We start from the raw sequence: 14,724 nt of genomic DNA, 5'->3' as shown, positions 1-14,724 counted from the left end.
CGCCATGTTTGGAGGAGGAGGAATGCTGCCTATGACCCCCAGAACACCATCCCCACCGTCAAACATGGAGGTGGAAGCATACTTTCGGGGTGTTTTTCTGCTAAGGGAACATGACAACTTTACAGCATCAAAGGGACATGGACGGGGTCATCTACTGTCAAATCTTGGGTAAGAATATTTTTCCCTCAGCCAGGGCATTGAAAATGGGTCGTAAATGGGAATTCCAGCATGACAATGACCCAAAACACATGGCCAAGGCAACAAAGTAGTGGATCAAGATGAATAACATTAAGATCCTGGAGTAGCCTAGCCATTCCCCTGACCTTATTTACATAAGGATGGGAAAATATGGAGGGAGCTGAAGGTTCAAGTTACCAAACGTCCGCCTCGAAATCCTAATGACTTGGAGAGGATCTGCAAAGAAGAGTGGGACAAAATCCCTCCTGAGATGTGTGCAAACCTGGTGGCCAACTACAAGGGGGTTTTCCCACCAAATAATAAGTCGTGTTCTGCGAAGGGGTTAAATACTTATTTCACCCATTAAAATGCAAATCAATTTTTTACTTTTTTTTAAATGTTTTTCTGGATATTTTTGTTATTCTGTCTCTCGCTGTTAAAATAAACCTACCATTAAAATCATAGTCTGATCATTTCTTTGTCAGTGGGCAAATGCACAAAATCAGCAGGGGGCCAAATACTCTTGCCCTCACTGTAGGAGCACATAAACGCTGCACTGGTTTTAGCACACGAGAAATTAGATTTGATTCTGTAAGATCTGCACTTTTACACATTTGATGGGGTGGATCACATTGTTTTGAACGTGACCATTAAGTTGCTTATAGCCATAATATAATTGGCTGGATTGGGTTAAGTGATGAAGAGGCTATAATATCTGTGCTGCTTGGTACTTTCAAAATCTGCACTTTCAAAATTTGCACTTTCAAAATCCGATGCTGAACTCTTTGCAACACGCCTGTGTCTGCTTCCTCTACCCATCTCTAGGGGCATATGCAGAAGCACTTGAGGGCCTTGAACATATGTGTTTATGCATACGGCACCTAAGTGTTTTACCTGAATACTGTTGGATGGCACTATTAAAATTGTTGGAAATCAGAAGATGTAATCAAGCACTTCTGTGTTTTAACTTCTTCAGATCCGCGCTATAGCCGAATGACGGCTACAGCGCGGACTGGCTTTGCCGTGAGGGTGTCTATTGACGTCCTGCCATGCCCGAGCAGCCTGCATGCCTCCTGCAGGGCGCGCGCTGTGATCAGTGAGTCTGTGAGACTTGCTGGATCACAGATCGGAGTAAGGGGTTGTTCTCGACCCCTTACTACGTGATCAGCTGTCAGCCAATGACAGTTAATCATGTGATGTAAACAGAGCAGGTGATCAGCTTTTTTTTTCTCCTCACGCTTTCAACGAGAGGAGAAAAAAAAACTGATCACTGGCGGCTGTGAGAGGGACATCAAAGAGAGCTTGCCTTCAGCTCCTCAGTGCCCACCTGTGCCACCTAGCAGCCCTATCAGTGCTGCACATCAGTGCCACCTATCAGTGCCCATCAGTGTCACCCATCAGGCGCTATCAGTGCCGCCTTATCTGCGCCTATCGGTGCCCACCAGTGTTGCCTCATCAGCACATATCAATGCAGGAGAATTTTTTTTTATAACAAACTATGCAACATAATTTTATTTATTTTTCAAAATGTTCCTTTTTTTTTTTTTTTTTTTTTTTTTTTTTTATGTTTAGCAAAAAATAAAAATTCCAGCTGTGATTAAATACCACCAAAAGAAAGCTCTATTTGTGTGAAAAAATTATAAAAATTTCATTTGGGTACAGTGCTGTATGACTGCGCATTTGTCATTCAAAGAATGACCGCGCTGAAAGCTGAAAATTGGTCTGGGCAGGAGGGGGGTTGAAGTGCCCAGTAAGCAAGTGGTTAAAAGGAAAGTAAAACATTTTGCTTTATTTTGAGTTATTTTTACCGGGAAAAAATAAATAAATTGTATATAATATTTTATTGTGTTTATAACCATCTGATGGTTTATTTGTCTGATTTGTTCTCTGCTTACTTGTTTTCAGAGATACCCCTTGTTTTATATATTCCCTTAAAAGTCTTTCTCACCCAGAACCCATTTGCCCACTACCCTTCCCTGCCTCCATTCCAGGTACGATATTGTCTTCCTGCCCCCATCCTTTCCGATTGTTGCCATGGAGAACCCGTGCCTGACATTCGTCATCTGTTCCATCTTGGACAGTGAAGATTTCTTGCTTATTGATGTCATCCATGAAATTGCACATGGCTGGTTTGGGAATGCAGTCACTAATGCCAGCTGGGAGGAAATGTGGTTGAGTGAAGGTTTGGCAACATATGCCCAGCGTCGTATCACCACTCTTGTTTATGGTAAGTGAATTGCGGCATTATATGAAATGCCTTTCCCTACTGCTCATGTCCGATAAACTGTGGCAAAAGAACAAATTATCAATATTTATAGCCCATTCCAAACATGTAAACACCAACTCTAGCAAAACCAATTGTATTATTTTTTTTTCAATGTTAACAGTAAAGCTATATCACATTAAGGCTTCTTGCCATGACAGCCAAGTTACATTGCCAGAGTCCCCAAATTTTCCTTATATTGTAGAACTAACAGTTGTGGGCTGCGATTGTGGCTCTAACAAGCTGCAGGGTGACACCTTTTGTAATGGATGTATGGGAGGGTACAAGCAACCAGTAGAGATAAAATTCATAGTGTGCACGTGCTAAAAATATGAGATTAGGCATTAACGGATGGATATAGCACAGACCCGAATCAAAAAAAAAAGTCTAAGGACTGCTTTACGCATATTGGTTAACATTGCCCAGCAGTGCTGAATCTTAGCTTTCTAAGCTCTGTAAACAATGTTTTTTTTTTTTTTTTTTTTTTTTAAAGCCCAATTGAACTTTTAGTTAAAATCGGCTAAAACAATCCAGGTTCATCACAACAAATGGTGTGCAAAGTCTTAAAATTTGTTTTCTGAGAAAGCTGCCTTTACTTGATTAAAAGGTCTGTCCCCTGCAATCCTGCGGCAGATCCATGCTCCCGGACCTCTGCAGAGAAGCCTCTGCCACTATGCACATACTTCATGCTGAGCCAGAGCTCCTCAATCAGCAGTGAACATGAGCATTACTGATTGAAGAGCTCTAGCTCTGACTCCAGAAGAGTATTGAGGTTCTGCATAGAGAACAAGGGCTCTCACTGGCAGGGCACAGCCTTTTTTATCTTTTTCTCAGAAAGTGGCTGTGCTTCCAGTAGAGATGATTGTAGCCCATAACAGAAATTATCATAGGTTTGAAGATGCACACTAGCTTCTTTGGATATTCACTGATTGCCCAGTCTCAGGGGAATAAGTCATTGTCTGGGGAAAAAAAAAAAAAAAGTTCTGGGTGATCTGTATCTTATACCAGCTTCTCGTGCCACAATTTTTTAGGGGCGCAGACAGCTTATCTTTCAAGCTTATGGTCTTAAAGTGATGCTAAACAAACGCTGTTTAATTTATATTGTCCCTTCTAATTTTTTATATATGGATGATGCCACTGTAATTATTGGAATGAAAAAAAATAATTCTAAGTACGTTTATTCTAATCGATAAACAGCTATATACAGTCACTTGCGATATCTGCAGGAAAACCTAAGCAGGAGAAGCTTTTAGTCCTCTGCTGCTGGTCACATGTTCAAGCTAAAGTAAAAAAAAAAACGGCCTTTGGAATACAGAGTAAAAATAAATAACATCAATACACGGTTTTACATTTTCATACAAATATATATTTTAAATTAATCTTTATTATTTTTTGGTCAATAACATGATGTGGGCACATTTCTGCCAGTCACACCCCTCCAGCCTATGCCTTAGAATAAAAAGCAGGTGAAGCTTCCATTAATCTACATGTAATATCCCGCCTCCATTGTGTTTAGCTGGTTAGTGTGCATAGAAGAGGGAAGGATTGGGCTGGCATTTACCACTGTGTATATGCCCACATGTGTGACTCTGTAGTCACATGGGCTGCTCAGATGTGATGGATAGGAAATGTTTAGCACAGGAACTCACTAAAACCTGAGCATGTGCAGAGTTGCCACCACAGCTACAAAATCCCTAGCTGACTTGGGGACATGAACAGAATGTGGAGATAGAACAGCAGGATAAACCAGATTTTTAGCAGAATACAAATTCTGACCAAAATGAGAATCATTCTTTTTTGCTTAGAATAAAAAGATCACAATTCGCGCAAAGTAAAATCATTCACATTAAAAAATAAAATTGGGCTACATTGTTTGTTTGTTTTTTGTTTTTTTCATTAAAGTAATTTTTTCCAGAAAAATTGTGTTTGAAAGACCGCTGCGCAAATACAGTGTGACATAAAATATTGCAACAACCACCATTTTATTCTCTAGGGTCTCTACTAAAATATATAATATAATGTTTGGGGGTTCTAAGTAATTTTCTAGCAAAAAAAAGATCTTAACTTGAAACCAACAAACGTCAGAAAAAGGTTTTTGGTGTTTAAGTGGTTAAACTTTCCTCATTTATACACAAGTCTAATCCTTTGATAAATTGTTACAATGTTAAGACTTAGTTCCACTGCTAAAGAATGTTGTGATTCTTGGCAGACTGCCTGTTTTTTTTTTTTTTTCCTTCCTTTCTTTTGAGGGCTGTAGCTTCAGAAGATTGTAGAGAATTCTTTGCATAACAATAATTGTGAAACGTTTTTGTCATGATCACAATGGGGAAAAAATCGTGATAATGATTCTTGACGATTAATCGTGCACCTCTAGGATCAGGTTTTACCTTTTCTTGTCACGGCACAATCTTTGAGCCCTTCTTGGGCTTTTTGGCATCAGGCTACTGTTTCCCAGATTTGTAAGTTGTAACCTGGTTTCCTGTTCAGATGTGTTTGAAGATTTACTAGGTGGATGTTTAGGTCCCATCAGATGCCAGCTTCAGGCATAAGGTTCTTCAGGCAGCTCTTTGAGCTACAAGCTGTTTCCAGTTTTGGGTTTTGTGGGCCTGTTTTTGAACTTCCCAGCTGTCTCTGAATGCTTCTGTCCCTCAATGAATGAGGAGAGAGTGTTTTGATTTTTGCACTTAATGTAAAACCAATTTCTTGGAGTTCATTTCGGCCTACAGGTCCATTCCCTGTGGCTATGTTCATGCTCTTAGTATTGCTTTTACACAGAAATGAGGCATGCTGGGCATATGAGGGGGTTATACTGGGCTGGCCACAATTTTTGTTTGCCAGTGTCCAAATCCTCCAATGGGCAGCAGTATGACCCTGACAGTCTCTGAAATTTTGTGTTCCTCAATGAACTAGAAGTCATTTTGGATATTTTTTTTTGTTTAGGATCCCCTTGCAAAACACAGATTAATCCACTGTGGCTATATTTATGCTCTTGGATAATGCTTTTCCACAAAAATGAGGCATGTGGGAGTAGGAGAGATTGTACTGGGCTGGCCACAATTTTATGTTTGCCAGTGTCCAAATCCTAAAGTGCCTGTGTCCCTTAATAGTAAGTACTACAATCCCACTACAATACCCTGACCCATCGGTTTAAAAGCCTATCTTGCAGCTCTTTTTGCATTTAAAGCAGCAAATGCATCATCTTAACTCTAGCATATAGGTGGCCACTCTAGAATTGGAACAGTCATCTGCTTTAAAAAGTGGTTATTTTTAGAGGCCGGCCGATATATCGGCCGATATTTGCCGTTTTTTAAATAATCGGCATCGGCCGATTGTGCTGATAAAAAGCCGATTCTACAGCGGGACTTTGAAATGACTTCTGTAAAAAAAATTATATATATTGTTTTAGCAGAGATCCTAGGGAATAAAATAGCGGTTGTTGCAATATTTTATGTCACACGGCATTTGCACAGAGGTCTTTCAAATGCATTTTTTTGGGAAAAAAATACACCATTTAAAAAATAAAAATAAAATAAAAACAGTAAAGTTAGCCCATTTTTTTTTTTTTTTTTTTTTGTCCAAAAGTTTTGACTACCCGTTTTTATTTAATATTTTTTTTTTTTTGTTTTTTTTTTTAATCTAGATCATGCATACAAGTAAACTGATTGGAGGTTTGTTTTGTTTAATAAATGTTTAAAGCGGGAGTCCGCCGGGACTCCGCGTTTTTTTTTTTTGTTTTTTTTAAAAGCCAGCAGCTACAAATACTGCAGCTGCTGACTTTTAAAATAGTGACACTTACCTGTCCAGCGCGCCCGCGATGTCGGCACCCGAAGCCGATCTCTAGATCGACACTCGAGTGCTGCCGCCACCATCTTGGGTATGGGAATCAGGAAATGGAGCCTTTCGGCTTCATTTCCCGGTTCCCTACTGCGCATGCGCGAGCCGCGCTGCACAATGAGGACGGTCCCCGCTGCCTCTGGGATCTGTGTGTTTCCCAGCAGGCAGCGGGGCACTTGCGGAAGGGGGCGGGCACTTGCGGAAAGGGGCGTAATGTACGCCCCTTTCCGCAGAGAGCTAGCCCGGAAGTGGGTGCAGTTACCTGGATTATCCAGGTAACTGCACCCCCCCTCCCCCCTGAAAGGTGCCAATTGTGGCGCCGGAGGGGGGGAGGAATCCGATGAGCAGAAGGTCCATTTTAGGGTGGACCTCCGCTTTAAGTGTAAGAAATTTTCTGTATCACTTATGAAGGCTGCTTTCACACTGGAGCGGGCAGACGTTGATGGTAAAACGCAAGTTTTAGCGGCTCTTTACCATCATTTTAGCGGTGCCATTTGGCTGCTAGTGGGGCACATATAACCCAGCTAGCGGCCAAGGAAGAGGTTAAATGCGCCCATGAAGCACCGCTGCCAAATCGCATTGCATACGCTTCGGCAGTGGTGCCCATTCATATCAATGGGCAGGAGTGGTGGAGGAGCGGTATACACCACTCCAAACGTGCTGCTTGCAGGACTTTTTTTTTTAAGATCCTGCCAGCGCATCGCCTCAGTGTGAAAGCACTCTGTCTTTCACACAGACTGCAGGGGAGCCATTTTGCAGGCACTTTACAGGCGCTATTTTTAGCCCAAAAGCGCCTTAAAAAACGCCCCAGTGGGAAAGGTCTGTTAGATCAAGGGGGATTAAAAATAAATAAATAAAATAAAATCCGCCTAACATATCGGCCCAAAAAAAATCGGCATCATATATCGGCTATCGGCCGCCATGATTTCTAAATATCGGCAACGGCCAGAGAAAAACCCATATCGGTCGACCTCTAGTTATTTTACAAATGCACTACTTCCTCATATATAATGACTGAATTTGTCCTCTACAGTTTCCTCTTCGTTAGAGTTTAGAAGCAAAACACTGATCTCTGAAAATCCATGTGATTCATGGATTCTATATTGATGTATAATAAAAGGTCTGACGGGTCAATTTTAATCAAATTGCATGTTTTATCCTAATATGTTTATATAAAGGAAGATGGATCTAGTTATATAAATCCATGTTCTGTGTTTGTCAGGTGCTGCTTTCACATGCCTCGAGACAACTTTTCGACTTGAAGCTTTGCACAGACAGATCCGAATCCTTGGTCAGGATACACCATTCAGCCGACTGCAGGCCAAACTGGATCCAGGTAAAAAATATAAGAAACTTTGTTAAATGTCAGTGTTTTTAAGAAGCTTTTAATGAGGAATTAAAGGGGTTGTAAACCCTTGTGTTTTTTCACCTTAATGCATTCAGGTGAAAAAACGCCTGTCGGTGACCGGCCCCCTAGCCCCCCATTTTACTTACCTGAGCCCTGGAATTTCCCACGGTGAGGACACGCTGTCCCCTTGCCCAGGGTTCTTGGCACTTGATTGGCTAGATTGATAGCAATGCAGCCATTGACTCCCGCTGCTGTCAATCAAATCCAATGACGCCGGGGGCGGGGCCGAGTCATACATTCGGCGGCTATGGACGCCGAATGATGGACTTGGGAGCGTGCCCACAAGGTAACCCCCAGGGAGAGCACTTCTCTTAGGGGGTTATCTGATGCGGGGAAGAGCCGCCGAGGGACCCCAGGTGTCGGTTTTCAGGACCACTCTGTGCAAAACTAACTGCACAGTGAAGGTAAGTATGACATGTTTGTTATTTAAAAAAAGAAAAAATACCGTATTTATGGGCTTATAACACGCACCTTAATTTTAAGAGGGAAGTTTCAGGAAAAAAACTTACATTTTAAATAAAGAATTTTGAAGCAAAATAACAGCCTTATCATTGCCTATCTGCAGCCTTGCCATTGCCCATTATTGCAGCCTGATCAGTGCTCCCCTGCAGCCTTGCCCATCATTGCAGCCTGATCAGTGCCCATCTGCAGCCTTGCCCATCATTGCAGCCTGATCAGTGCCCATCTGCAGTCTTGTCCCTCTTGCAGGATAGTCAGTGCCCATCTGTAGTCTTGCCCCTCTTTGCAGCATGATCAGTGCCCGGGACTGGGCATGTCTGTGAGCGGAGCCAAGTAAACAGGCGATTTGGCTCTGTCTATTTTGGTGGCGCTCGTTCCCTCCTTCCCTTCCGAGGCAGCTGTTCAGCGTATAAGATACCCACTTGATTTTCCCCTGATTTTACGCCAATAAACACAGTTAATGTAAAGCTTCAATCACTTTAAAATGAGCATGTGTTTACAACTGGGTAACTAATTCTGGCCCCCACTACTAACCTACTTTTTTCTCCCCTGTCACTATGTTCACCTCACCTCACCTCTGGAGTGACGGCTTAGGACTCTCTCTCTCTCTACCACCATATGACATTCTAAGGGCCCATTCACACCAGAAACTGCACATACCTATGTTTTTTACTGCATGTTTACATGCGCTTGAATGAATTTTGCAGTGTTTTTTGCTATGCGTTTTTGGGCTTGGCTTAAAGGTGTGCTGTGCAGTGCATTTGTATATTTCTCCCTGCATTTGCAGTGCAAAAAATGCAGCATGCTCTACTTCCAGATCAATTGGCTTCAGTATAAATCGCACAAATAGGAAACAAAAGGGGAGTACAAAGACACTGAATTTCAAAAGGGCTAACTTCCCTAAACTACAAACCTTGCTAGAAGGCATAAATTGGGATAAAACCTTAGGAACAAAGAACATGGAGGAGAGATGAGTTTGCTTTAAGAGAATATTAAATAAGGGCATTAGCCAATGCATCCCATTGGGTAATAAATTTAGCGAACAAAAGTCCTGGATGGCTTAACGCCAATGTAAAAATGCATATAAAAGCAAAGGAGAAGGCCTTCAAAAAATACAAGGTTGAGGGATCATCATCGGCATTCAGACTTTATAAAGAATGCAACAAGAAATGTAAGGGTGCAATTAGGGCGGCTAAGATAGAACGCGAAAGACACATAGTGGAGGAAAGTAGAAAAAACACCAAGAAATTCTTTAAGTATGTAAACAGTAAAAAAAGGAGGACAGATCATATTGGCCCCATAAAGAATGAGGAAGGACATCTGCTTACAAAGGATGGGGAGATGGCGAAGGCATTGAATTTATTCTTCTCCTTGGACTTCACAAGGGAATTTGGGGGGGGGGGGGCTTCTGTAACCAAAACTGCAGTGTTTTATCCTCATGACACGTCACAGGAAGCTCCTCCATGGTTAACAGAGGACAGAATTAAAATTAGACTTGGGAAACTTAACATTAATAAATCACCGGGACCAGATGGCTTGCACCCGAGGGTACTTGGGGAACTCAGTCAAGTAATTGCAAGACAATTGTTCCTAATTTTTACTGACAGTCTACTGAACTGGAATGGTACCAGCTGATTGGAGAAAAGCCAATGTAACACCCATATTTAAAAAGGGCTCAAAATACATCCCTGGGAATTACAGTCCAGTTAACCTAACATCAGTAATATGCAAGATCTTGGAGGGGATGATAAGGGACTATATATAAAAGATTTTAGTAATGAGAACGGTATCATTAGCAGTAATTGGCATGGATTCCTGCAGAATCGTTTTTGACAAACCAATCTATTAACCTTCTATGAGGAAGTGAGTTGCCATCTAGATAAAGGAAGTCCCGTAGACGTGGTGTACCTGGATTTTGCAAAAGCTTTGACACCGTTCCCCATAATCCTTTACTCTACAAAATAAGGTCTGTTGGCATGGACCATAGGGTGAGTACATGGAATGAAAACTGGCTACAAGGGCGAGTTCAGAGGGTGGTGATAAATGGGGAGTACTCAGAATGGTCAGAGGTGGGTAGTAGGGTCCCCCAGGGTTCTGTGCTGGGACCAGTCCTATTTATTTTTTTCATAAATGACCTGGAGGATGGGGTAAACAGCTCAATCTCTGTATTTGCAGACGATACTAAGCTAAGCAGGGCAATAACTTCTCTGCAGGATGTGGAAACCTTGCAAAAAGATCTGAACAAATTAATGGGGTGGGCAACTACATGGCAAATGAGGTTTAATGTAAAATAATGCATTGGGGTGGCAAGAATATGAATGCAATCTATACACCTCTGGGGGAATCTAGGATGGAGATGGACCTGGGGGTCCTAGTAGATGATAGGCTCAGCAACGGCATGCAATGCCAAGCTGCTGTTAACAAAGCAACAGAATATTGGCATGCATTAAAAACGGGATCAACTCCAGAGATAAAACGATAATTCTCCCACTCTATAAGACTCTGGCCGGCTGCACTTAGAGTATGCTGTCCAGTTCTGGGCACCAATTCTCAGGGAGGATGTACTGGAAATGGAGCGAGTAAAAAGAAGGGCAACAAAGCTAATAAAGGGTCTGGAGGATATTAGTTATGAGGAAAGGTTGTGAGCACTGAACTTATTCTCTCTGGAGAAGAGACGCTTGAGAGGGGATATGATTTCAATTTACAAATGCCATACTGGTGACCCCACAATAGGGATAAACCTTTTACGCAGAAGGGAATTTAACAAGACATGGCCACTCGTTAAAGTTAAAAACATTTTTGTTTGCTAGAAAACTACTTGGAACCCCCAAACATTATATATATTTTTTTTCGAACACTCTAGGGAATAAAATGGTGGTCTTTCAATTGCAATACTTTCTGTCACACTGTATTTGTGCAGTGGTCTTACAAGCGCGCTTTTTTTGGAAAAAATACACTTTTTTTGAATTAAGAAATAAGACAACAGTAAAGTTAGCCCAATTTTTTTATATTGTGCAAGATAATGTTACGCTGAGTAAATTGATACCCAACACGTCATGCTTAAAAATTGTGCCCACTCATGGAATGACGACAAACTTTTACCCTTAAATATCTCCGTAGGCAGCGTTTTAAAAGATTGTACAGGTTGCATGTTTTCAGTTACAGAGGAGGTCTAGGGCTGGAATTATTGCTCTCGCTCTACTGATCGCGACAATACCTTACCTGTGTGGTTTGAACACCGTTTTCATATGTCGGAGCTGCTCTTGTATGCGTTTGCTTCTGCACACGAGCTCGGCAGGACGGGGCGTGTTTAAAATAAATAAATATATATATATATATATATATATATATATATATATATATATATATATATATAATATATAAAAAAAAATTCTTATTTATTTTATGCTTTTTGTTTTTACACTGTTCTTTAAAAAAAAAAAAAAAAAAAAAAAGTGTTACTGTATTCCCATTACAAGCAATGTAAACATCCCTTGTAATAAAAAAAAAAAACTCAGATCTCATGTTTACACTAAAATGCAAAAAATAAAAAATGTTGCTTTTAAGAGCTATGGGTGGAAGTGATGGGTGGCCATTTTCCCCTCACTCATCTCCATACCAAGCCAGGGAGAGGACCCGATCCCCCCCCTCTCCCGCCACCGATAAAAGTGATCTTGCAGTGAATCCGCTGCAGAGACCACTATTATCGGAAACCAGAACGCTCACTGAAATAGAGGATCCTGGGGTTATGGCAGATGTGGGCTGATGTGGAAGTGGTTAAGCAGCTTTTCCTACAGACAGACAGACAGACATGGGAGAAACAGTTGCTTTGCATACCAAGAGATATAGCTCGTAACAGAAGTCACATCATGGATGGGCACATAAGGCCCATAAGTCATATTCCTTGTATTGAAATATCAGTGATAACAGACTCTTAAGTCCTGACTGTACAGTATTTTCATAACCAACAAATTACATGCACTACTTTTTTTTAACTGCACTGAACTGCAATGATTTGAACTATGCCCGTAGGATTAACTTGATTTTGGGCTGTCTATGCAGTTGGAGTGCAGTTCAAAATTAATTCAACTGCATTCAGTGTGAAAGGACCCTAAGTGCCTGAGCAGCTAGGCACCAAGCATTAGCGCTGTAATGCGGGGAAAAAGAGTCCTATGCCTGGAAATTCCAGGTATGTCAGTTTACTTTCCTGGGAAAAGTGAGGAAAGAAAATGCAAGTATGAGCAATTTTTGTTGGGGCCTGAGCATTGAAGTTAAAGCGTTTGTTGCCCCAACATTAAATTTTCCTGATATGTGCCTGCTGTACCGTGTACTTGTATGAGAAAGTATCCTGTTCTCTTTGTTCCTTTATGTAAAATCCCTGGTGTTCCTGACAGTCCCTCTGCTTTTTAAAACTGACCACACTAAGCAGAAGAGCACACTGTGGTCAGTTCTCCTAGCTATGATCCTCCAATGATCAGACTTGTCCTAACACACTCCTGCTGCATGGCCATTCACTGGGAAGATCAGTGTGCTGCTGCTTCTCCTTCCCCATCTCTTTTGCAGCTGAGAACAGAGGGAAGGTATTCACTTATAACAAAGGGAAAAAAGGGTATTTATAATGTTGTGTGTGTGTGTGTCGCAGCCTCACCAGTCCGGGGCTTGAAATCTCCAAAATGTACTTTGTCAGAAGGTACGTTTAGGAGCATTCTAATTGTTCGGCGCCGTCACATCAGAACTCGTGTAGCCCTTCCTGTCACCGTGGGCAAAGAGGAGAGAAAGCCGTGGGGATTTCAATTCCCCTCACTTGTAAAGCGACTATCCGATGTGTCAGAACGAATGATTGCTGGACTCCAAGTTAGCGGGACCGGGGGACATGGGGACAGGGTCCAGTGTAAGTTGACCTTACAGATTTTCTGTAAAGGTGAACTTGCATTTTAACTTGTTTCGGGTTCACATTAACGTTTTCTTTTTTTATATTTACAAATAAGTAAAAAATAATATCCTTTCCTATTTCTTTTATTTTTGTCTTTTAGGTGTGAACCCTAGTAACCTCATGAACTTATTCACCTATGAGAAGGGCTTTTGCTTTGTGCACTATTTGTCCCAGTTATGCGGGGACCAGGACAACTTTGATGCCTTCCTCAGGGTAAGGATAAACTGGGAAATCAACTAAGCTTCTTCCTAAATCGACTAGCTCATTAAAAATGTCAGACGTTGCCTGTGCCACATTAAGCAGATAGATTTGTTTTGCAGGTCTGCTCCTACTTCACAGAGGGAATACAATAGTTTTCCATATTGAAAACTGCCACGGATTCTCTCCAGGTGTAACCTTGTTGTTTGGGATATTAGCTGTCAGCATCACATACTAGCTCATTATGAAATACTTGCCTTAGTTCGTAACTGTTGCAGCGGTCCCCGTACACCGCTGTGACCGGCGACATGTCTCCCGGAGTTATTTCTGGGTTTGCGGGCTCCGGCCCTATGAATGGCCAGAGCCACAATAAAGTCACTCCTGCACATTCGCACAGGAGTCGCTGGTCACGGCACAGCTCCTGAAGAAATGGCACAAGCGAGCCGTTTCTTCAGTGCGCATGTACCGATGCAGTGAATATCTCCTAAACGGTGCAAGTTTTTGAGATCTTCACGGTGCCTACAGGTAAGCCTTATTATAGGCTTACCTGTAGGTTAAATTGTTGTAACAGGGTTTACAACCACTTTAATTTCGTAGACGAAAATATTGTCGTCATTGTCAGCTGCATGTTTTCATTGTAGAAAACTAAACTAACATAAAATTAGAATTAAGACAATTGATGAAAACTATGACGAAAATCAATTTCAATTCTTATCAATGTACGAAAATAAAACAGAAATGTAAAGGAAAGGAGAGAGGCTTACCCACCTGAACTTCTGCTTTCCTCGGAGCTCTGCCTGTCTGTTAAAGCCCCACCCCCCTGACGAGCTGTATTGGCTGAGAGACCTAGGCTCTTTCTGCCTGCTTGCTGCGTAGGAGTTCTGGAACAATGTCGAGCAAACAATGTGGTGAGTGTTTCCCCTCCCAGCAAGGTAGCAGTGTGTAAAATATCTGCCTCCCCAGACCAGTTCTTTACCCTGTGCACTCCCTCACTCCCATTTACTTACACATCCCCACTACATGGTGTTAGATTTTTACTCCAGAAGTATACAGTTGTGCTCATAAGTTTACATACCCTGGCAGAATTTATGATTTCTTAGCCATTTTTTAGAGAATATGAATAATGACACAAAAACATTTCTTTCATTCATGGTTAGTGTTTGGCTGAAGCCATTTATTATCAATCAACTGTGTTTACTCTTTTTAAATCATAATGACAACAGAAACTACCCAAATGACCCTGATCAAAAGTTAACATACCGTGGTGATTTTGGCCTGATAACATGCACACAAGTTGACAAGGGGTTTGAACCATCCTCTCCTTTGATTTGTTTGCTTGTAATTAGTGTGTGTGTGTGTGTGTGTGTGTATATATATATATATATATATATATATATATATATATATATATATATATATATATATATATATATATATATATATATATATATA

General features: G+C 41.3%; 1 protein-coding gene and 1 long non-coding RNA gene across 2 annotated transcripts in view; one reads left to right on the top strand and one right to left on the bottom strand.

The window, feature by feature from the left end:
- RNPEPL1 (arginyl aminopeptidase like 1) overlaps positions 1–14,724 on the top strand; it is a 46,152-nt gene that overhangs the window by 15,401 nt on the left and 16,027 nt on the right. The window contains exons 5-7 of the mRNA XM_077487700.1: positions 2,169–2,404; positions 7,497–7,610; positions 13,175–13,287. Of these exons, the coding sequence (XP_077343826.1) occupies positions 2,169–2,404; positions 7,497–7,610; positions 13,175–13,287 (463 nt within the window). The remainder of the gene's footprint in view (positions 1–2,168; positions 2,405–7,496; positions 7,611–13,174; positions 13,288–14,724) is intronic.
- Positions 2,004–14,244, bottom strand: LOC143988262 (uncharacterized). The gene is made up of 2 exons (XR_013276809.1): positions 14,041–14,244; positions 2,004–2,461 (listed from the first exon to the last, which is right to left on the bottom strand). It is a non-coding gene; the product is annotated as an uncharacterized LOC143988262 (long non-coding RNA).

Source organism: Lithobates pipiens, unplaced genomic scaffold (genome assembly GCF_037356315.1).
Source record: "Lithobates pipiens isolate NorthernLeopardFrog02 unplaced genomic scaffold, aLitPip1_a1.2 Scaffold_18, whole genome shotgun sequence".
Taxonomy (NCBI): Eukaryota; Metazoa; Chordata; class Amphibia; order Anura; family Ranidae; genus Lithobates; species Lithobates pipiens.
Note: the sequence above shows the minus strand (reverse complement) of the source record. Positions and strands in the feature narration are given on the sequence as shown.